Here is a 24,082-nt window from a genome sequence, read left to right as displayed (position 1 = left end):
ACAGACACAGGTACACCTACTGTGTTCATTAATTGGAAGTGTAACAGCTGTAGTCATTCACATTTAGGATCCTGGACATTTAATGGAAAACATCTAGGAATGTTTCTTACCCTTTCAGGATTTTTTTTCAATATTGTTTAAGTAATTATTGGATGTAAGGAATCTACTGTTCTGCTTGTTAGGGAATTGTTTCATGCCCTGGTATTTCCTGCCCTGTAGAAACTACGGTTTCCCTTTCTAATGATTTCTTCTTGCTGTTTAAGAGTTGTTGTTACTCAGGTACAAACCTAACACCTGAACCCTACTGTGTCTGCCACCAGCTATGTCAAGACAGGGTAAAGCTCATTAGCTTGTTTTCCAATCTCAGATGTGCTCAATATGCATCCACACCATGCAGCTATCTAGCACTGAGCCCGTCCAAGTCAGCAAGATATCCTGCTCCTACAGGGTACTCTGCTTAATCTAACCAATCAATACCAACAATGGTATTGAGAAGCAGGAAAGAAATGTCAGGTAATTAATTCTGAGTACCTTCTAGTTATTGCTACATGAAAAGCATCCTTGACATGTTCGGCTAGTTTTTATTTTGTTCAAAGACTTCACAGAACAAACTAGGACCTTGCAAGACCAGGCCTGGAGGGGAGTTTGGTACCACACTGAGATTGACAGGGAAGGGGGACCCTGAAGGTAAATTTGACTTTGAAAAAATGCTGAGTTTGCATATCCTTACATTCCTTATAGAAACAAGTACTATGGGCATCACAACTCTTTAAAAGGAGATGTCAGTAGAATACATAACCCATGGGTTTTCACTAGTTTAAAATGCCAGAATAGAGTGGGGAGAGGCAAATCTGCTTTGGGTTTCTCCAATATTTGAGGCACAAAGCTCATGGAATGTTTTATTTATCAGGTAAAATGATGCACAAGGATTTTTTTGTGGCTTTCATTTTTCTTCTGTAAAATAAACGTCTTTAGTAAAGAAGTCCAGGTCCAAACAGGATTGGGGGAAGTTAAGAAACACAGTTGGGCTGCATTTTATAGTAAAACAGCACAAAATCCAATCACAAAGAGTAGGTGGAAGATGATATCTGCAAGAGAAACACAGACTAAATGTGACTACTTTTTTGTCAGATCCCTTTCACGTTCTCTTCCCACCCCCTTCAATGCAACTGTATGCCCTAATGTGGCTCTGTCAACATATCAAATGTTAACAAATAGACTTTGAAAGGTGTGCTTCAAACCCTCTCCAAATAGAAATGCTTTCAGACACCTCTGTTAACCCAGTAAAATATGACTGTTCCTTTTTGGGAACAGGGTGTGACAATAAAAGAAAGTAATGTTCAGTATTGGAAGTTATTGCTATTATTTTATTGTCCAGAGGGAGAGATGTGCCAGAAGGAGGAAAATAAAGTGTATAACATTGGGAAATAAAATATGAAATATTTTCCCTTCTGTCAAACTTACTATATTTTTCAAATTTTTTTTCTTTGAGCTATGGGTTTTATGTTGACAAAGTCACTCAAAATCCATGTTTGGGATTGATATTTTCATTGTTGTACTTTGCTGTTTACCTGAGAGTGTGTAAAATCTGGATAAACCTTTGCCTATATAAAAGAAGAGGAAAAAGATTATATTGGGATGACATGTTTAAAATAGGGTAAAGTGCACCAGTGCGCCTCATAAAAGCAGAATAGAAAACCTTTGCCACATTTTGAAATTCTGGATATTTCTTCCTCTTGGCTTTACTATCTGAATTTGTAAAAGGATCCTCAGTTCTTTTATCTTCTAAAATTGATGGGGGTTACTGGTGCAACATAGTGAATTGTAATAGTGCTGTTCTATGTGTATTTATAATTTTAAATTGGCTTTCAGATTGGGGTGGATGTAATTGATAAACTAGTATATAGAGCTCTAGTGATAACATGATTTGTTCCAAGGACTTGTTTCAAAAGATGTGCTGGACCTACAGGATTAAACCAGCTCAGAGAGAAACTCCTGGTGCCTCCAGGAGGCAACAGCTAGAGGAAACAGTTGTTTTACAATGGGGAAACTCGATGGCAGTGCAATTTGTGTGTCAGGAGGGATAGGCACGAAGCATCCCCATAACACTGGCAGGCGTTGTGGGTATGCTGAAGTACCAACCCACAGCGTAAAGAAAAACTCTCCTGCTGCTCCTAAGCCTGACCTCTCTCCTGGTCCCGTGTAACCTGTCAGAGCATATCTGAGCTGCTGCTGAGGTCAAACGCAGGTAAGCAGAGTTTACACTGCAAGCTCGGGGTGTGAGTGGTTTGGCCGTTTATGATAAATGCCAAATGGGTGCCTCTCCTCGCTTTGTAAATGAGGAGAGTTTTACTGAACTCTTCTGCCAGGGCTTGGCGGGGACCAACTTCTGTTCAAGCCTCCTGCTGCCATAAGGGGAAGGGGTCTGGTGGAGGGCTTTGGCTCCCTCTAGTTACTCCTAAAGGGAGTTGCTTCGCAAAGGGAGAAACATCCCGTAAAACCCAGTAACTTACTGCGTACAGAGATCTCTGCCACTAAAACACCTCCGGTTTGTTCCATGCGCTGTTTTCGTCTATCACATATCTTAAGAGATCGGAGAGAAAGCCATATATACCAAAAAAATTATAAGAAAATCCAAACACAATTCTCATGTTTCCAACCAAGGAAATTGCTGCATATTTTCTGGAGGCTTTTTTTTTCCTGCTTTTAATTATTGGGATTTTGTGTGCAGGAGAGATTTAGGGAGAGTCTTTACAGTGCATTTTCTGAGCATTTTGGTGGACTGCCCCTCCCTCCCTGTCTTAAACAAAACCCCTGTCAAGATAGAAGGGGAAAAATAGAGCTTGATCTGTTTAACCCATGACCTCGGGGAAGGCTTCTGTGGTTGTTTATTGCTAATGATAATTGTTGCCCATTGGGTAGAAAAAGGAAGCACCAAATCACTTCCATATAGATCAGCTCATGTCCAGCACTAATGATGCCTGTCACAGCTGACAAGGTCTGTATTGGAGCCAGTGCTCTACAGATTAAAGGTCCTTGTCCATCCCCTGACCTTTGCAGATCTCCAGCTGTGGGCATTTTTATTACAAACTCAGCATGTGGTAATTCTGGTTATGAGTTGCTTGTAAGCACAGACCCCTGGCTTGGTTCAACCTTAATTGCTGGAGACCACCAGCTGCATTTTTTGAGTGGGAAGTGGGCTCCAGGGATGTCAGCCTGATTGAGCAATTATCCTGCACTGGAGAGTGAGGTGGGAATTCCACCCACTGCCTGAAAGGATGGTGTAGATGTTTGACAGTATTGTCAGAAGGGCAGATGTGGAGTAATGGGTTTGTGTTTTCTTTTAATTCTGATCTGTGACTGAATAAAAAGTCAAAGTAATCTTTAAAAACAAACAACAAAATCTAAGCCTGGAGTTTTTTCTTTTGCCATTGAAACAGAATTTCTAATAACGCGTTTTTTGTCAAACCTGCAAGTTTTTTGAGCCAGGTCCTCTCACTGCCCCAAGGGTGCTTTTAGCACTGAGATACTTGGTAAAATGGAAAAAGATCAACTTTCTCCCTTTTTTTCAGGCTTGTGTTTCACTGTGGCTATTTGTCAGACAGGACTGTAGTCTGGGATATAGACAAGAGGTGAGGTTTTCAATGGCTACATTTAAAAAAGTTTCCCAGTGTTGCATACGGTGCCTGTGGCATGACAGGAGTCGGGGTGCATGGCTGGGCACTCAGATTCACACATGGCAGTGCCTCCATCCACTGACACCCCTGGCACTGGCTCTACACTTGACACGCCCTTGGAAAAGGTCTCAACATCCTCTGTCAAAATTTAGAACTGTGTATTTCTCCAGGAGGGAGGACTTACCACTGGGCATGAGAACTTCTCGCTGTCGCAGACGTGCGTCTCGCAGTGTAGCCACACCTTGGACAGCTTGGGGATGTTTTGGAAGCGGAAAGCATTGAACTGGAAGGTCGCCCGGTTTGTTTTCCCATTCTCGTGCACAATGATGGAGTAGTCTGTGGGACACCTGTGGTTGTGCATGGAGAAGCAGTGTCAGAGCCCCTGTGGCTTCACTGAAACATCTCGTGAGGTGGCAGTGTGATGAATGCAGTTGCCCTGCTGTGGGCCAGGTTCTCCCTTGCTCCTTCATCCCCCAGCTCCCAGCTTTCTGTCACCCTCGGGGCTGGGCTGAGTAGGTGTGCTCTCTGGGGTCCCACCAGCACCTACCCCTTGGTGATCAGAGGCCAGTGGATCTGGTAGAAGTACTCTGAGGAGGGAGTTGCCCAGCAGTTGTTGAGAACAACTTTGAACCTGGGGAGATACAAACTCCAGATTAACAAGGAATGTCCCAATTACCAATTTATTACCAATTCCTCCTTCCCTTGCCTACCTGTCGCTTAAGCCCTTGGCTTCCACTCCAGCAAATATGTCAGAACCGATTTCCGATGTTTCAACAACGAAAGGGGCTTCCTTTATACTTGAAAACTTGGCATTCTTTGGAAGACAAAGATAAAGGTGTCATGCATTACTAGTAAATTGCAAAGCAAGGCATGATTCAACTTCAGGCACCCCTAGAGAGACTGACTCTGGAAGTCTGGATTCTTATTACCTGCAAGCTCCAAACTCTACATGTGGTAGTAGAACTATTGCAAGCCCAAGGTGACATTTAAAAATCTTTTTGTTAGTTTTTGGCTTATAATGACAAGTGACAGAATTTGATGCTGTTTAGGTTGTAGTATGTGCTGTATCACAGAACTCGCAGCAGTACTGTCGTAAAAGTCTTGCCAGTCCTTGTGCTACGAGTGGAACCTGATATAGTGCTGCTTTTTCTAAACTCTATTGCTCTGCACTGGTTTAGGGTACTATCTTGCTTTTCTTCACACCAAGTTTCTGTGTTGAAGGCCTGATTTCTATTCAGGTTCCAGCCCCTCATGCTGAATTACAATCCTTTGCTGTTATTGGGGTATAACAGACCAAAGGGCAGGTGAGGCTGAAGTGTTTCTCCTGGATTACACTGCAGCTTGTGTGCTGCTTCTGGATGAGGAAATGGGCTCATGAAGCACCTGGAATTGTAGCCCACCAGAGCAGAGGGCTGTGGTAGGGAGCAGCAGAGATGAATACCATGGCAAAATAAATCTTTAATTTCCATTTTGCCAGGAAAAAAAAAATCAACATTTAATTGAAATTAACATTTTATTCCCAGTGAAAATGAGAACAAACTAAAAAAGGAGTGGTCTGGTAGCTTTCTGAGCTTGTTCTGTACTTGTGCTCACTGGGAAAATATATTACTACGGTTCAGCCACTCTCTCCTTGACTCCTGGGAGCCATTACAACAAGACAGCCATTTGGCAAAAAATTAAAGTATCAGAGATCCATTCCTCACTGCCTATCATCTGTTTTTTTGTAGCCATTCTGTCAGTTGACAGGAGCAGTGTGGTATCTCCTGGGACTTTGCCAGCACATAGTACCTAATATTATATATTAGTGTGCTGTATATCAGAAAAAAAGACCACATGGGCTTTCATGTGGCACACAAAGCCTGTCAAAACGTTTAGTGATCAATAAGTGCCCAAAATGTAGCATGTGGGAGAAGAGATTTCCACCTTGTGGTAAATACTCCCTCTACCTGGCCTATAAATTTAACACAGCATGTTATTAGTTGTGCTTTTTCTAGCTGTACTAAAATAGAGAGGCTGTTTTGGTGCTTTAAACTGTGCTTTAATGGAGAAAAGACTCCAAGATAAAGAGCTGGCTGTTCCAACAGTGCAGTGGAGCTGAGGAGAGAGAAGTTTCAAAAGATCCGCCTGATATCCAGGGATGGTATTTTGTTGGCAAGAAAATTCCAGCATGACATAAAGATCTTTGGGGTACATGAAATATCTGTCAGGTGAGAGGACCAGGGAGAAAACTGCAAGAGAAATGCATGGAGTTTTGCTCTGTCTGTAGAGACCATGTGATAGCAGCGATGCCTGAAGATGCATGCTGCTCTTGCAGTGGGACTACAAACAAGTTTTGCTTTTTATTATAAAATCTGTCAACAGGTTAGAAATGTACCTCTCAGCAGAAAAATCTGCCAGTTTTTGAGGGATTAAAAGAACAGTTGGCATGTGTCTGCTCTGTTCAGTTTAAGTATATCCCTGTTAATCAGCAGAAACAAGGACCCCTGCCAACCCCACTGCAATTATCTGTTCCAGGCTATTAATGTGCTCCATGACACATAAAAATCAGGAGCAGCAGCCCTGTTTTTTCCAGCTCTTCAGGCTGAAGCTTGTGGAAGGTGAAGGCGAAAATCTAGGTGGCAAAGAGCACTTACAGAGTAGAAGTTGAGGGACAGCTGACTTTCAAATGAGCCAGAGCTCCCATTCTTCACATGGACAGTGGCCACCCTGGGGACATGACAAATTTCTGTATGAGTGAGGTGTGGTTCTCAGGACAGGGTAAGATGCACTTCCAAAAGAGGACGTACCTTTGGTCAAAGGCAGCCTGGTTCACCAGATAGTTGGCATTGTATGAGCAGGTGAACGAGTAATTCACAGGCTGGCTCTTCACAATTACCGAGGAGTCATTGGAGACGATGGAGTTGTAGAAGTGGTAAATGGGATTCTTGAACTGTGGATGGTGAGACCGAGAAATGTAGGCAGTACTGAGTCTTTGAGGCATTAGGGACAACTTCATAGTTTGAAACACGAAGACTCTAACACCATCCCAAAGAAACATGATTGGGTAGCTCTTTATATGCTGTGCTGCCTATGCATATATCTTACCATATGTAAGTTCTGTGTAATACAGGTGCAAATGAACAACTAACACACACACTGATATCACTAAGCCTCTGAGTATTTTGCCTGTAGATGCAAAGCACAACTATGCGATTCTTACTTCTCCCTGATAGTGGAGTTTGCCTCCTTCTTCCATCAGTACCTAAAGCCTACTCCAAACTGAAGAAGACAGGACACTCTCAAGTCCAGCCATTTCCTGAGACAGAATGTTGACCTTGATAGTCTTACCTCTGACTGTGTCCCACAGTATGATCTGTTTTTAGGTGACAGGTCTGGAATTGTGAATTGGTAGTATCCTGAATCATGGATCCCATTATAGCAAATGCCTCCAAGTGCCAGTTGATTAACCTCCCATCCATAAGGGCACTCTGGAATTCTGGTAATGATGGTTTTAGGATAGCAGTATACCAGAATTACATCTGAAAGGGAAATAATACATCTAGAGTTACTCACTGGTAATTTTCTTTCAAAGCAGTGGGTCTGCACACTTACATTCCATTGGGGTTAATCTTCTGTGAGCAGGGGTGTGTGCTGGAAGGTCCCCTAACGTGAGCAGCTTTTGATACACAAAACTGACCTTTAGGTTGTTAAATTCTGTCCTCTTTGGAAGAGGTTGGCCTTTGCCTTCTAATCAATGCAGAACTTTGTGTAAATTTTTATCTTTCCGGAATAGCTGATTGAGGAGCAGAGACACTGCTGAGAAACCTGAAGTGAAAAAGGACTGCACTGAGATCTATCAGAGTAGCTTATGCTGCAACGCTGGCTTCTATAATGCCACTGACTCTGTAAAAATAATATTGGTGAAGTTGTTTGGTAAGCTTCATAGATCTGCACCCCTTTGTAGTGTTGTACAGATCTTGGCCACTATAGATATTCTGCCCTTTCTCTTCTTGCACTGGCATTGCAGTGCCAGGACAAATTGAATTTTTCTTATAGTCAAGTTAAAAGCTAAGATGTAAAAATGAACTGAAAAGCTTAGGCCTGCTAATAGCAATAGTAAATGAACCAAACTCCCAACTCTGTTAGCAGTGCAGGGTGTGATTGCTAATACAGCCATGAATATTGAACATCATAACATCCAGGCTGATTACTTCATGATAGCAGAATTGGACATTTTTCAAAGAGCATCAAGTAGTACTAGTTTGAATGTCTGATGGGAATTTAAAGGGCAAATATTGACTAACCATTAGTGGCCTGAAAATCGAAAAAGGCTTCCAATTATTACAGTCAGAAAAAAACCATTTTGCCTGGAATTATTCAATTATTTCTTTTAAAGCCCTTGACACTCTCATTTTATACTAAAAGCCTCATTTTGCAGCCTTTCCATGTCTGCTAGGGAATACTCAGTGAAAGTCAACTAAGGACCTTAACAACTTGCTTCTCTTTGGTCAACAAACCTTCAGCACATGCAGGCTGATTCCGCTTGTGTTGATGGTCAGATTTATAACTCGGGCAACTTTACAGCTATGAAAATTCCTGCAGTTCAAAGAAACTGCTTGTGCAAATGAGGGTACTGAAATAAATGACTCGAGAGCCAAATACTTGAGATATACAATAAAATTACTGACGGTAATGTGACAGCAGTCATGTACTAAAAGCAAACACTATATAGAGGCATATTCCAACACATCTCTAAAGCAGGTTTCATAATTATAGTGAAACCTACATTACAGGTCTGTCTGGCACCAGCTCATTTCAGTTTCTAGGCAGTAATCAGTGTGCAGTTAAAGCCTTCTCTTCAATGATTTTTGTATTTTTCTTGTTTTAATGTAGCAGTATGGTTCAGGAGTTCAGCCCAGCACATCCAATCACCACTGACCATCTGATTGCAGTCAGTGGGACTAAAGCCCAACTTGGGCAGCAAAGATCTGTTGCATCTAGCCTGCACTACTACAGATAACTTCTAATTGTTGTTGTTTTCTTTGCCATTTTATGCTTTTGTCCTTAAATTTATTGCACTTTGATTATTGCACAAAATGAAATATATGCCTAATTGTCTTTGGGGCTAGGACTTCACTGGTACATGCTTTACTGTGCTAGCTAAAAGCAGATCAATAAACAAAATGTAAGGATTAGCTCTGCAGAATTCACAGTTTAACTTTCTGAAGGAAAACCTTTTGATTTTGAATAGAAAACCCCCCACATTTGGCAGCTTAATTGCAAGAGAAGATCATAGAAGACTTAAGTTATTTTACCTGCTTTATTTGGACTGCAAGGCCCCCCAAGAGCTCGAGCCAAGATGACCAGCAGATACACAGTAAGAGTCAGCATTTCTTGCAATGATCTGAGGACAAAGGGAATAAAAGCTAAAATGTCTTTAGAATCGGAAATAAAAACAATGCATTGTCTGCAGACCTGAAAATGTAGATACTCTTATACATGGGCTTTTTGCAGAGAGAAAAAACATAATATTACTGATATTCTGTCACCCAATGTAATTGCATCTATAGGATAAATATTTCCAAGACCATTACTATCACCGGGTCACTATTGTGACAATATTACTATTTCAGTTTAGTGGTGGCTTTTAATTATTCTAGTTTGATTTCTTACGAATGCTCTAAACCTGAAGTGTTAATATTACCAAGTGAAACTGAAACAATGGGATCTGAAGAAAAGAAAGGGAATAGAAATTACTAGAAGAAATATGATGCAAGAACATATATAGTGTGCTTAAAATTTAGTGCTGAAACTATTCTCTATGATGATGGCTATCCTGATGTATATACTCTTCACTTCATGTAGCTCAGTTCTGGTAAATTATGCATTTTCTCCTTTGCTGCTCAATGTTGAGTTTTTCAGAAAACATACATAGCAGTAATTTACATTTTCATTCCAGACCTCAAATATGAAAGCTGTTTCTCACAGGGAGAAACATATATAAATGTGGGATTGAGACTGGAGTTCTCATATTTTCCCTTTGTAGGGATATACTCTTCAGTATCAGCCCTCATATACACATCACTAAGAAGACTGTCAGAAGTAACAAATATAATTTAAGAGAAAAAATCATCCCAACTCAGTATTTCTAATAAAAACAATCAATTTCAACATTTTCACTCATCCTCTATTTAAAAATATATATTTATAAAAGGCTCATAAAGTATATTTCAGTGACAATTCCTTCTAATTATAATCCTAGGCATTCTACAAGAAATTAATTATTATACCTACAGGACAGGAAGGGGATAAGTATTTCAGATTTTCATTCCGGTCTTATTCCAATAGCTGTGCTGTCAGCTCTTCCCAAGATGTCCTCTTTCAAATGAACCCAGCTGGCATTATCTTCGCTTTATATAAGCAATCTTGTAAAAGGAGCCCATCTCTGGTTAAATCTCAACCCGCCAGTATTGTCCAGTGTAGGAGGGGAAAAAAAAAAGAGTTATAGAAAAGCAGTTCTCTTCCCCTAGATGGGACTGTATTGCTGCTGCAATTTGATTTTTAAAAAGTTTTTCTATGGTGGCTTTTCACAGATCTTGAAACCAAGTGAAGAGAAACCTGCTGAAGGTACTAAATTTTTGTTTTAAAAGTTAATTAGGAAAATGTAGAATTTCTGCAGAGGTGAAGCCACAACTGCCTTCTAGAATTCAGTTAAAAAGTATTTATAGGAATTAGATGCTTGTCTTAAATGGCTTATTGACAATGTCAAACTTTTATGCCATGCAAGTGGACAAAGTAATGGCAACAGATCACCTTTGGGGTTGGGTTTTTCACTTATTTTTTCTGAAAGTTCATAGGCATGTTATCTGAGTTTAGGTAGGCTCTTCCATAAGCCTAAGCATTATACTACATAATTATAGTACAAAATACTACATAATTATAGTACATAATACTACATGCATATAAGACTATGTAATATACATTAAATATTACATTATAGATTGTGTAAAATTTACCATTGCACAGAAAACTGAAACAAATTTGCTTTTCATATGACCATCAGTCATGAGGTTGCCTACGAAAGTCTTGGTCAGCTGGTAGGATTTTCTAGTGACCCATTACATCCTGTTTGTATCAGCTTTTAGTGACCCGCACGGAAAACAGCACTTGGGTATGCTACTGCTATTTTACATGCCTGTGTAAAAACGTGGCTGTAAACACTCTTACAGTATAAACTGGCACAGCCTCAACTTTGGGCATGTGTGCATCTACCCAGTTTCATGTGTTGTTGAACTACTCTGATATCTGTCTTGAGTCACAAAACACAGAGGATCTCACTGACCTTGCTTGTGGGACCCAGTCCTGTGGGGCTGCTCACAGATGATTTGGTATCTCCTCTTGTTGAGAACCTCGTTCTCCCCATCCATAGCAGGACTTTGGTGTGCCATCTCTCAAGGGATTTTTGGCATAGAGGGGAGACACAGTATTAAAGCTGTACTAGTTGTCATTAGTCTGGAGCTTTTGAAGGAGAAGAGTGGAGCACAGTGGCCCTGACCTTACCTGAAATGCTAGACAAGGAGTTTTTAGCTGCCTGTGGGTGAGATTTATGGGTGCACCTTCAGAACAGCATTCACTACAAAAAGAGTTTCAAGCTGAAAGGCATGAGCACAGCACAGCCATGACTGCACCGTGCCTTGTGAGGGCTGCTGGCTCTCAGTGGTGATGGTGTGCAGGTGAACTGCAATGATATGAAGATGTAATTAGGGTGACTTCTGCTTCTGGAAAACTGATCCAAAGCCCTAAAGAAAGGTTGAAAAGGCTTTACATTTCTGTGCTTAGTTTCAAATAATCAATCTGAACCTAGATAGAAACTTCCTAAGGATTACAGAGCAAATAATGGGCTGCTCTCGCTATTGTTGTGAACCAAGTCCTGCAAGCCATCACATTCTGATTTAAATGAGATTACTTAAAGATGGACAATGGATAAAATCCTTTGTTTATTGTTATTTTAATTGAATTAAAGAATAATCCACGGAAAAAGGACCAAGGCTTATAAATCGTTTGGTGTTACCTAACTAGAGATTATCCTCATCAGAAATCCTAAAACAAGGAAAATTTAACTCAAAGTGTCTGTTTTATAGGCTCACCTCAAGTCCTGCAGGCACTGAGGCCTAATTTTGATTTCCTAAACCCGACTGAACAGACACTGTGTAAACATGCACTCGTTTTTGTCTTTCTCTCTGTGTGTGTATTTGGTCTGGAACCAGGAGCCAGGCTTTCTAGTGAAACATTATGATCAACCCTGTTATCAAGAATATATAGCTCAGTAACAAGGGGAGGCTTACAGGAGAAAGCCTGTGACTTTGGACATGAGAAAGCCCTCATGACCTTGTACAAGCTGATTCTTCAAGCTCAAGGGATCAGTTTCAGCCCTGGGATTGGACTTGGTCTGTCAGGTCTGCCCACTTAGAGCTGATTTGGAGCATAAGATATTTGGCTAACCTTGATTAGGTATAGTGGTTAACCTCACCATAACATTAACAAAGCTCTTGAAACACAGATTAGCTTTTTACTGATGGTTTTTAGCAAATACTGTAATAAAATTATCATTGGTGTAATGCTAGAGGTTTCAGTGGAATTACTCTAAGATATATCTAATCCCACAGTTTGTAAAAGAAAATAAATCTCTTGCTATCTTCTCAGAGCAAACTAATCTCCATGTACATAATACTCCTTTTAGACAAAGGTAGAAAACAGAATGAAAACCATGAAACAAATTTGGCAGAAGTGCCAGCTGGTGTATAGTAGTCTGCATTTACATAAGAAACAAGCACAAAATGTACCTAAGCCAACCAGCACTTGATACCTGCACTGATCAAAGGTAAGGGCTTGGGGAAGGGTTAGGTTTCTCTCAGTAATTGCATACACAGAAAAAGGAAAGCCATTAACTTGTAAAACAGACCACTGAGGATTGTTGCAGTTTCCTGACTCTTTCCAAGCCCATTGAATAATCTCAGCAGTCTAAGTATCTGTAAAGATTTTGACAAAGAGCAAATGAAGGCCTTATTGAGAATTTCACCTACAAGAGCAGCTTGTCTCTCCAGCCGTGTTCCTCACATTGTGATGGAAAGCTGTGTGAGTATCTGCTGTCTGGTTCTTACACGAAACAAATGAGGTTCTGCTGTTTGAATCTGCAAGGGATATTGTGGCATCTAATTTTCATTGGATTTGGATAAAATAATAAACCTGAAGAGTCCTTTAGATATATGGAAGGACTTCATGGGACACTGAGGAACAATGGAGACAGCAAGCTGATTCCGGGGTGAGATCTGGTGACATTCATCTAGAGGCTGAAATGTGTTAATGATGCTGTTTCCACACCCCAAAACCGGGCATAGTCAGTTTTGTCTGAGATAAGGAGCGTATTTATCCCACAGGCATAGAGACATCCATGCCAGGTCTGGAAGCATAGCAACTGCATTTATATTGGGCCTGATCTGAGTTAATGGATCCTGTTGGAAATGCAGCACTGTGTTGGCACAGTCAAACTTTTCCTGAAGCTTAAGTGAGCTGTGCTGTGCAGACTTATTGCCTCAAGTCATAAATACCTTACAGGTTTAGGATTGTTTTGCCTTTTATAGAGTAAATACCTTTCCAGCGGTTTGTTACTCATGGCACGTGGTTGGTCACTCACTTCAGCATGTGATTGAGTCACCACCCCTGGAGGTAGTTGTAGATGTGGCACTAAGGGACTGATTAGTGGGGGACTTGGCAGTGTTAGGACAGTTGAAGATCCTAAAGGTCTTTTCCAACCAAAATGATTCTATTCAATGAATGTTTTAGCCTTGTGAGCAGATTATAGAATCATGCAGGTACGTAACAGAGTACCTGTTACCCTAAGTCCTTGGGTAGCTGATATTCTTCTGTAGCTGCACAAAATGTATGAGACGAAAGAGAAATTAGAGGAAACTATCTTTGTAGAAGAGTCACATAAAAATCAGAGACAGATGTTCAGGCCACTGGAAGAGACAGTCTTCTGCTCTAAACTTCCTCATGCATCACCTGTCTGTCTGTAACTACACAACACTGAATCATAATTTTTCAGCAATCACCTGCAGCCATAGGCTTGGTGAGACAGTGCTGCTGTTGTTACATGCACTCCCAGGGTGTGGGTGAGCACAGACTCTCACCTAAAGAATCATCCCCTTGACATTTCTGCTGTTCAAGACAAGTATTTACAACAGCAAATCTTGCTGAACACAAAATTGTGACTGAAGTAAATAATAATATTTCACGTTCATTTGAATGCCTGATCTTATTGCTGTTTAGCTTTGCCAGCATATTTAGAACAATGTTCTTTGGAAGCTTCTCCAGAAGAGTTCTGCCTGGAGTTTGCTACTGTTGGAACAAAACATCGGTTTCCAGCTGAGTTTCCTTGAAGCCTTTGTGTGGGTAAGTGCTTTATTTGGTGTATTTTTTATGGGCTGTCTTGGAGCTAGCTAGTTATGCAGGATAAGGATTTGGGGCTTGATTTAATAAAGACATGGTGCTTGATTTAATAAATGCATGAGGGATGTAAAACAGGTCTTGCAAGACCAGAATGGATGACTTAAACTGGTCATGTGAGGCCTCAGTCGTCCTTGTGCTGCCACTATTTGGAGATGCCTAAACTTGCCAGGCACTTGATTAATTTGCCTAAATGAGACATGTATTGTGTTAGCAGCTGCTATAAGGTGTCCAGGATATCCTGTGACACCTCTAGGGCACTCTTGTACTTTTGGAGTGGGATCTGGAAGGATCCCAGGCAGGATACTCAAGTACATCTTCAATGGACTGGGTGTCTGTGTGTGGGCATATGAATTGAGCCAGACACATTGCTGTGGTTGGCTTGACATTAATTTTCGTTTGCCTTGAGTCTAAGCAGCCCTGCACACTCTGTGCCACACATGCCTGAGCCTGCTCCAGTCGGCACAGCACCCTTGAATTACTCACTGAGTGCCCAAGGCAAGCTTCCAGGTAGAAGTTAGAGCACTTCTGGGGAAAGATAGCTTTGAACCCTGCAAGCGAGGAGAATTGTATCTGGGTCTCCCGTAGTCCTGGGCAAGGATTCTGACCACCAGGCCTGTCTCCTCCAGCTGTTCTTTGAAGAGTGTGTGGCTGTGGCTGCTGAGCTCAGCTGTATTCAGAGCTGCTGTCCCATCTGGTATGTGCCAGAGCAGAACTGCAGGAATTTTCTGTTGAGAACACATGGATTAAGTTTTTTGTAGTGGAATTATATTGTTGGGGAATAGCATTCTGTAATCACCTGAATGTGGCCTAAATTACTTCTGGTTAAGTGCTGTTTTGGATCTCAACCATATTGTCCTGTATAACACCTTGTAAGACTTTTAGTTCTTGTTATCTTAACAACAGGTCTTGATCTCCTGGCACTGTGGGGCAGGGATCTTACCTCAGTATGGGAGACGATTTTAAGAGTAAGGTGAGAAAGAAGGAAGAATGGACTCTTTGTGTCATTCATTAGCTTAATCTTCTCAGGTTGACAGCTGGCTCTGACACAGTGACCATTGCTCTTCTTGCTCCAGTAATGCTCTCTTTTCTGGGCATTATCCCACTAGTGCTAGGAAGGTTGCACAAATATGATGTTTCTCTGCTTGCATTGGGGTATGTGACTACAACTTTAAAAGAGTCTGCAGCAGCTGTCTGATCTTCTGTTTGATTCCCAACCATTTGTGTTGGCCATAAATAATGCTGCTCACCCAGCCTGCACACTTTGCTACAGAAAAGCTGACAAAAACAGGACTGCGGGTGGTGCATTAAAAATATACCCAAGGCAAGTTTATCCTCTGATGTCCCTCAGTGGCAATTCCATTGATTGCTGAGAAACTGACCCTAAATGTCTGCTGCTTATTTTAAATATATAGTTCAGTAATAAAAAAACAAAGCAAAGAAAAATGAAGGGGCAAACCGAGAAAAAATTTCAGCAGGAGGAATGATGAATTACAATATGGGACTTGATTGCCACCTAGCTTGGAAGTACCTCTGTCCATTCACATTCCCAAGCCTAGAAATCTTTCCTCAAATTTGCAGTCTGTATTGCCCTGGGAACCTGGAGTGCTCCTGCTCCCATTGTAGCACCTCTACCCCTACCTGAGCTACAAAGCCCTTCTCCAGCTTCCTGACTACCCCATGGTCTGAGCCAGCTGAATTATAAACCTACTTTGTGGGATTCAGATAGGATCATACACATGAAAGACTGGTAAAAATCAGGTTCTCGAAACACTCACCATAATTCCTATTCTCTAAAGAGTTAAGATCCATGCATTTTCCCTATGAAATAAACTTTCAGTATCTGCTGCCCCCTCAAATCAAACACAAACCTCTGTACTTCTGTCAATAGCAGCTGCTGACCAAAATCACAGTTTTGGTTTCCCAAGCTACATAATCCTGCTAGTTCGTTCTAAGACCTACTTTCCTTAGCACACTGTATCCATTATACTGGTGTTGTCCTCATTTTTAAAAGTTTGTGACTTTTCAGCAGTCTGATAGCATCATCCTTGGAGACAGTCTCTTTTTCTGTGAAAGGGATCTGTTTGTTATCAAGAATTATGTGGCTCTGAGAGCTACATATACCAAACTTAACTGCATTAATTAGCTTGTGCTGTGCTTGTAAACTGATCATAATAATGCTTATCACAATCTTAGTGCCATTATCTCTGTTTTGCAGATAATGAAAATGAGGCACAGAAAGGCAAAGTCCAGTGTAGGGCTCTTGAGCTGCCCATACTGCTCTTCTCCTGTGTCATTCAAGCAGTAAGCAGCTTGGAGCAGAAGCTACCCAAGCAAACTTTGGGTGGGTTTGTCTGTGAATGAGAAAAGCTTCCCAGGAAGCAGCAGAACGATTGCCTGGACTGCCAGACCATGTCTTCTGGAACAGAGGACTCGCACTTATCTCTGAGGCTTTTTTGCCACCAGAGGTAGTAAACTCCCCCTGCTTGCCAGTTTAACATTCACACTGGCCTTTATGCCTTATTGACAATGATTGGATGATTAGCAATCCATTACCAGTTGAGTGTCTCAGTGGATTTTCCTCTTCTGGTGCCATAAACAAAGTTTCTCTTCCCAGTTTGTCAAGATGTATCCTTTAGTGCATTCAGCCTAAAGGACCAAAAAGTTCACTTTCTGAGACTTCCCACAGATAACAGACCAAATTTCAGATCAGTTAAAGGATATAGTTTTCTTAAAATTGCACCAACACACTAATGATTGAGACAGTTCTTTCTGTTCACCATGTTTCATAGTAGTAGAGAGATGTTACAGCTTCATGAAGTGGAATGAAGCAGAGGAATTGGTCTAAAGGTTTGAGGCACTCAGCTGGGTATTCATTTACTTATTACAGTTATGACTCAACCAATTGCAAATAAAAAACATATATTACTTTTTTAATTGGCCGTTTGAGGACTTCTTGGAGAATCACTAAAACACCAAATGCAAAAGATGGCTGGGGTACTGCCCATGTACAACTCTTCAGAGATTTTCATGGGCTTCCTTTGATAGCAAAGAGAAATCTGACACCCTTGTATTTTCTTCTGCTGAGCTGTAGCTGGTGTTGCATTGATTCACTCAAAATCTATTTGACAATCCCATATGATGGTCAAAAGTACTGTTTGCTAGCTTTTAAAATGACAGTTCGTCTCTTTTAGTGTGGCTTTTAGTAAAGTATTTGGAGGAAATATGCAGTCTGCAGAAAGCTATCATTTCGATCTAAGCTAGCTGAACAGAGCATTGTGGTTATCTGAAAAATGTATGCAGTTATAATATACCAATGGCATTCATATAGCATTTCCTACAAGCTATTCCAGAAAGTATGACACTGCAGTTCTCTTTCATGAAAATCCCTCAGGATTACCTTCCAAAGGATTCATAGATTTGTTCTCAGTAGCCCACTATAGCTCCAAGTACTCAATTCTCTAGGACAGACTGTGCTGAAGACTCTAGATTGATTATGCTGTTAATGACGCAGGAAGCTCTGCTGATGTTTGTTTATTCTGAGATTAGCTAAAATTAGAAGTTGACCTTATGTTCCTGAATTAATTTGAAGGCAAAAATACAAGTTACTGATTCTGATGATTTTTTTCTGGAAATATTGTCTCAAAAGCCTAAACTCAGAAGGTATCTTCCTTGAGCTGTGAGTCAGTTTTTAAGTAATTTGAAATGAAAGGTGTCTGGGCCAATATATGATGTATATGAGCAATAACCCCTGAGCAATTTCCAAGGTAATGCCTTAACATGCTATGATTTTGAAAGACAAGAGGATGTCAAAGCCTTGTTTTAAATGCTTGAAAACAGCTGGATAAATTCAGTAAGTGTTATTTGGACAGACATTGATCTACTGACTGTTTGGCTGTGCCAAAAGCACATCAAGTTGAAGTGTTACTCTTTGCATCTCCGGATGGTCTTGATATCCAAAAAAAAAAAAAAAAAAAAAAAAAAGAGTAAAAAACCAGGGAATACTGAATCTTTGACGTCAATAGGTTGGGAAAACACATTGTTGATGTTTCAGAAAGGGTGTAAGCCTTAAAGTGCTGAATTTGAAACACTAGGAAAGGGTCTGTTTTCACGCTTTTTCTTAATATCAGTTTTGGTTTTTCTCAGTGGACTCCAGAACAAAGCATACTCAAATCAGTAGTCAGTTCTGAAAATATAAGCCAGCTTTAGAGTATTCGGATACATCTTGCTGAAAACCCTTTGGAAAAAAATGTAGTTTAAGTGCCCACACACTACATCTAATTCTGGAGATGGGTGTGGTATTATTTTGACATAGGTAAAGTAAATGAATATGAATGTATCGAAGATACAGTCATGATAGGATTTTCTATGTTTGCAATACCTTTCATTCCAGGCTCTCAGAGACCTTTATAAAGATTTTACTCCAGACACCAACTGGCCAGGAGATGGTGTTAGTAGTGTTCCATAAACAGACAACATGTGACACAGAACAGCAAAGTGACTCACTCGTATGAAATCTGCTGTAGGCATTACACCCTTCTCTGCATGCTGTCCCATCTCTCAGACCTTTCCTTGGCCTGTTCTGATTATATGCATTATCTACAATAATTATTATTTAGTGTTGCCCTTTCAGTATGGCAAGAAAGCAACAACATGAAGGCAAACATAATTTTCTTGGATCTTTATGGATACATTATTTAACTAATAATGCAGGTAATTTACTATCAGGTCAGTTAAAATAGAATAGACCAAAGCCTACATCACTCAGGAATAGCAGAAGTGACTGAAATAAGTTCAGTCCTCCAGACATTTTTTACTTCTCTTCCAGGCCTTAATCTTGTGGCTAGTAACAAGTAGTTTGGAAAGATATTCCTCTCTAAGACAACAAATGCCATATGTTTCATTCCTTCTTCACCTCCTGTTGGGAGGCAACTCAGCTGAGATTCCCAGTTGAAGACTGACCTCAAACCTTCCAGTCTCCTTTTCTATCAGTGTTATGAATTCCTATACCAGCTCATTTCTCCAATTCCTAGTCTTTATTTTCGTTATGTAGTTGCAACCCTTACCGTCTGTCCAGTATGCCACTAAAACCACACTGTCTGCAGGTGTTACTGTTTAATGTCACCTTCTGGTACTCTAGGCTGACTTCTCACCCTCACACCTCTTTCCATGTTTCCTCTCCCACCACCCTTCTCTTCAGTTACCCCTTCCCCTGAGCTCAGCAAACACTGCTGCTCCTACAATCTCCTTCACGATTTTGCCCATGCTACTTAAATATGTTTATGTGTGAGATTTTGACTATAAATCTTTCCTTCCAGTATTCCTTCGGTTTGTGCAGTGTTTCTGTCATGGTTTCCTGCTTCTTCTTCTGCCTCTGCTCCTCTCACCAGCAGTATGACATCAACTAGAAAAGGCTCTGTGGGCAGGGAGACATTGTTGGTGTTGGGCAGATGATGGTGGTCAGCTAACATGATTCCTTGGCGTCAGGTTGTTGCTGTGATCTCAGGTTATTCATGCATGGGTTTGCACTTTTTCCAGCTATTTTAATAATTTCCAAAGGGAAGGAAATAAAGGCTCTTGTGCTTCCTGTGCTACTGCGCAGTCACAGCCAGGCTGGACCCTTTAGTCTCAGTCTAACCACACTCTCTTGAAGTGCAGTAAGGAGGCCAGGTACAGCCTGAGTTTCACTGCTTAGAGGCCTCAGAAGCTCAAAGGACAAAGAGAGAAACTGTACCTTGATATTTCATTTCTCTGCCTTCTTCAGGGAGGTTTCCACAGCTCAGTGTGCAAGAGGAACCTGCCCCTGACTTCCCTGATGTGTGAACTGCCCTTGCCTCTAATCTTGAACAGATCACACGAGGGGCAGTGTCTTTTTTTTCTCTTATCTCTTATTTGTCTGTCCATGCCAAAGTTGGGGGCATCCTGACTAGTGGCCAATGTAGCTCTTGTGCAGGGACAAGCCCTGATATTTGTATCTAAAATCTGTATATAGCCATCTTATCTACAATGGTTATTATCTTTCAGATTTAACATACTGGACAGAGTGTCCTGGATGGCCTAGGAAAAGAGCCATTGGGATTAAAGGTCAGTGAGATCAATCATGCTGATGATTTATTTATGTGGTTGACTATTGTGATGGTGATAGCTTTTTCTGCTTGGCTAGTATGCTCAAATGTTAATTTTTTTTTGAAATTACCTTGCTATTCTATGCAAAATTTCCTTTAAGTCTAGGGGGACTTGGCACCTAAATACCTTTAAAAATTGACCTAAGTGATTTAGATGGCTAACTCAAATTTTTCAAAAGATGTTATTTAGGAATCTAAATCTAGTGATTTTCAGGATCACAAAACTTATGGACTTCTTTCTACTTAGCAGTACTGGACTACTTAGCAGTACTGTAAGCTTCTTCCTCTACATTTGCCAAATAAATCTATTGCATTTTGAGTTTCATGCAGAACAGCTTTTTGAAAAATAACTGCTATCTTCCACTAAGTACCTTTTCCAGTGAAGCTACTTTATCTGCAGTGAGACTACTTTACAACAAGGCTGTTGAGCCCACCATGTATTCTTCAACTTGATCTTCATTCTGCAAGTACAGAGAGACTCCATCACTTCTGAGGGCAACTTTGAGTTATTGCCCTGAGAATGTTGGCAGAGAGGGCCATTTGGAAACACAGTATTCACTCTAAGGATGATCTCTTGCCCTTAAGTTATTTAAAAATGAGATCTGGTAATAAGATAATGCTCCATCCTGTCAGGAGAGTATATCTTTAGGATATATTCATATTTCCATAGGGTTCATTAGTTCAACTTTTCAACCAAAATCTGCAGAGAATGAATGCAGAAATATCGCAGTGCTCTTCAGGATTGGAAGTCTGAAAATTGATCAGTTGTGCTTACAAATCTGGAAACACTTCTTGTTTGGGAGAGTTTTCTATCTCACAGAGTTCTCTGAAGCAGAAGTCTTTTCTCCCAAGATTTATGTAAACTGAAATTTTTACTTAAGAAGGGTGGAGGAAAACATCTACTTATTCAATATGCTTCTTTTTAAAGTCTTTAAGACATTGCAAATGCCTGAGTGTGTGAGTAAAATTGTGTTTGAATACAAAGGACAGTTAATACAGAATTTGAAATTTGTGTATGAGAATGTAAGATACAGAATTTGAAATTTGTGTATGAGAATGTAAGAATGCAGAAAATAGGCAATTGTGGTTTGGGTACACACATATATGGAATCCTAAGGAAAACAGCAGTAGAATTCAGGAAATATTTAATCAGAGTTTTGTTCATACCTTTGGCTCAAGTTTGGTAAATATGTGACTAGTCAAGGTAAGGATGCCAGAACAGGAACATTTTTATCAGGCTACTGACTGTTATTTTAAATGGGCCTTGTAGCTTCATTACTCTCTTAGATATAGTGCTAATAAATTTCTTCGTCGTGATGGCATCATGTTTTGTTGAAATGTTTTGTTATTTCACTAGAAAATAATTTTTTCACTGTCTTTTAGCTGAGAAATCTTTTGAATGCAATTTAATTGCTACTAGTAGGATACCCTTCAGGAGCTTATTATCTTCATTCTTGATGGAATTTCTGTTGCTGTCGTGATAATGTTTTTCAAACATGGTTTGGGAAAAAGAAATCTAGGGTTATCATTAGTACATAATTATGATAAATAATTATGATAACTTCAGTTTGCCTTCCTATGATACTATGTACATATCTACAATGAGATAAGTCTTTAAGTAGCATTTACAGTAATTATATTAATTAGAGAGGTGTTAGGGTAGTATTACTACTTTGTAGCCCTTGTACTGACTATTTGATAGTCCATGTGCAAGGACAATACTTCCTCTTATTTTGGTGAATAAAGACTATCACAGTTACCTGGGAAGAGGATGGCTTTAGCTGGACTATGAGTGTACCTATGGCTGTACAGCAGAGTATCCCAAGTCCAGTCATCCAAAAAGACCAGTTTCAGGGCATGGCAGCATTTATTTTCATGTGCAGACATGCTGAATGTGAAACATATTTCTAGGAAACTGGAAGAAATTCAGGAAATAATAAATAATTTGCATTAAACTGTGTAAGTGCCTGAGTAAGACTGTGCTTGTGCAGCTACAAGGCAGAACTGAATTCAACAGCTGTGTGCAGATCCTGATAACTCAAGAAATACTCAAGAAATACAATTTAAATTAAAAATTGTAGAAAAAGAGTATGGTTTCCTTTAATCATTGTAGAAAGCTCTGAGAGGCAGAGGTGAAGGAGAGAGAGGCAGGCTGATCAGTCCAGGCACTAATTAGGGCTAAGGTCTCTTTAGCAAGTTAATGAGTTTCTAAATAACCAATAGCAGCTGATAGGGAGTGGAAGAATACTGGATCTCTGCATCCTGCTTTTGTTTCTGCTCTCAAGTGAGAGATACCTTTAGGAGATAAAGTGTTTTCTGGTCAAAAGTCTTCTACTAGGAAATAGATGCTTCTTGTGTGAAAACTTTTTTCTTACACAATGTGAAGGAAAATTTAAATATATTTTTAGTCTCCTGAGATTTGGGATGATTTACATGAGTATTCCTTGAGCCTTACTGCAGTGCTCAGCATAGGGCTTGACTGATTTTAGCTGTTCTGGTCTCTCTGCCCCTGCCTGTGGGTATGCTTCTGTAAGGGTCTGGCATAACTGCTCTTGTTTGCACTTCTCCCCCATCTTTGTACGCCAGATAGCTTTTGCCATCTTCCTGACCTTGCTGGGTAAACATTGTACTAAAACAGCTTTTGCATAGCATTCATTTGATTTGGAAAAATGTCGAAAGGCAAAAGAAGTGCAAGCAGGTAAGTGAAGGAGAAAACAAGAAATAAGATGGGAGGCCAAATGAGCACAAAGCAGTGGGAGGATATGCTCTTAGGACAGAGCAGAAAGAGGTGTATTGATGCTTCTTCAGTGTGTACATGATGCTGTGTAGATACGTTATCCTGAACCAAGACTGAGGTTCATGTGTGTGTTCAGTTGTGGGTGTAATGCACCTTTTAGCTAAGCACCCACATGCAGATATGGGAATCAACTGTGCAGCAACAGTGAGGATTTGCTTGCTCGGGTTCTTAGCTCTAGAAGGGCCTGGTCTTCCTGAACTGCTTCCACAGTGGACCTGCTTCATCCATTTTTTTCCCCACAGGATTCTCTGATACTCATGTCTAATAGGTATTTATTAGCATGCATGGGCTAAGCAAAATATTTTTTCTGCTCTAAGACTCACTTTCATTTTCACCACCTTACCACTTGGTGGATCTGCATCAGGAAAGACCAGTGCATTTTTTTCCAGTTTGAAATACTTGTCATTCCTGAGGTGCCTCATTTCTGAGTCACACCTTTTCTAATCACTATAAAAGTAACATTAATATAGCAACAAGTAATTACAAAAACCAGAATCTATTTGGCTCACGCTACAATTGAGTTTCATTCCACAGCTGTAATTAACTAGGCAATGTTTGGAGGTGTGTTGTGTCCACCACCTACCTCCCCTGTGCTAAATTTCTATTCCCTGTGTTGTTCTTACAAAGAGTAATAAAAAGCAAGCCTCAGAACTGAGACATTTCTTGATTGAATGCCATGAAGAACAGGAATTATCCCATGATGTGGTGGCATGACTTGTGCTGTTCTTGTTGAAACAACCCACAGTGGTAGCTTAAGTCTTATGATCTTAACACTGAAGGCATTCAGTGTTTCCAAAGCAAATTGCCTGCCACCTTCTTTTTGGAAAAAAATTAATTCTCTCCCACCTGTAAAACAGGTGGCTGTTAATTCTCTTAAAGGTTATACTCTCCTTTTATGTGATTATAGTTGTTTTGTCATAGATCTAATGGCCTAAAGAAACTGCTTTACTTATGTCATGCTCATAATTTTCTGGTAACTGCTTTTGCTTAATAATCTT

At 40.3% G+C, this 24,082-nt stretch overlaps 2 protein-coding genes across 4 annotated transcripts in view; one reads left to right on the top strand and one right to left on the bottom strand.

The window, feature by feature from the left end:
* ZDHHC6 (zinc finger DHHC-type palmitoyltransferase 6) overlaps nucleotides 1–24,082 on the top strand; it is a 101,167-nt gene that overhangs the window by 60,595 nt on the left and 16,490 nt on the right. The gene's annotated exons all lie outside the window — the stretch shown is intronic.
* On the bottom strand, nucleotides 886–11,899 carry TECTB (tectorin beta). 2 transcript variants are annotated; one of them, XM_064663310.1, is made up of 11 exons: nucleotides 9,951–11,899; nucleotides 8,972–9,060; nucleotides 7,005–7,195; nucleotides 6,464–6,606; nucleotides 6,311–6,383; nucleotides 4,388–4,491; nucleotides 4,225–4,308; nucleotides 3,862–4,024; nucleotides 2,514–2,583; nucleotides 1,572–1,604; nucleotides 886–1,088 (listed from the first exon to the last, which is right to left on the bottom strand). In XM_064663310.1, the coding sequence occupies exons 2-11, from the start codon at nucleotides 9,045–9,047 to the stop codon at nucleotides 1,036–1,038; spliced, it is 990 nt and encodes a 329-aa protein (XP_064519380.1). In that variant the 5' UTR covers nucleotides 9,048–9,060; nucleotides 9,951–11,899; the 3' UTR covers nucleotides 886–1,035. The 2 variants fall into 2 exon arrangements, with proteins under 2 accessions (XP_064519380.1, XP_064519381.1); XM_064663311.1 differs by lacking the exon at nucleotides 9,951–11,899 and having other exon boundaries at nucleotides 8,972–9,075.

The sequence above is a fragment of the Pseudopipra pipra genome, chromosome 8, assembly GCF_036250125.1.
Source record: "Pseudopipra pipra isolate bDixPip1 chromosome 8, bDixPip1.hap1, whole genome shotgun sequence".
Taxonomy (NCBI): Eukaryota; Metazoa; Chordata; class Aves; order Passeriformes; family Pipridae; genus Pseudopipra; species Pseudopipra pipra.
Note: the sequence above shows the minus strand (reverse complement) of the source record. Positions and strands in the feature narration are given on the sequence as shown.

Excerpts from the sequence above, each read along its gene's own strand:
- TECTB (XM_064663310.1), bottom strand. The coding sequence starts at position 9,047 with ATGCTGACTCTTACTGTGTATCTGCTGGTCATCTTGGCTCGAGCTCTT. Across the intron at positions 4,309-4,387 it reads GCCAAGGGCTTAAGCGACAG|GTTCAAAGTTGTTCTCAACA; the intron begins GTAGGCAAGGGA and ends GTATCTCCCCAG. Across the intron at positions 1,089-1,571 it reads CAGATTTTACACACTCTCAG|ATATCATCTTCCACCTACTC; the intron begins GTAAACAGCAAA and ends TTTCTCTTGCAG.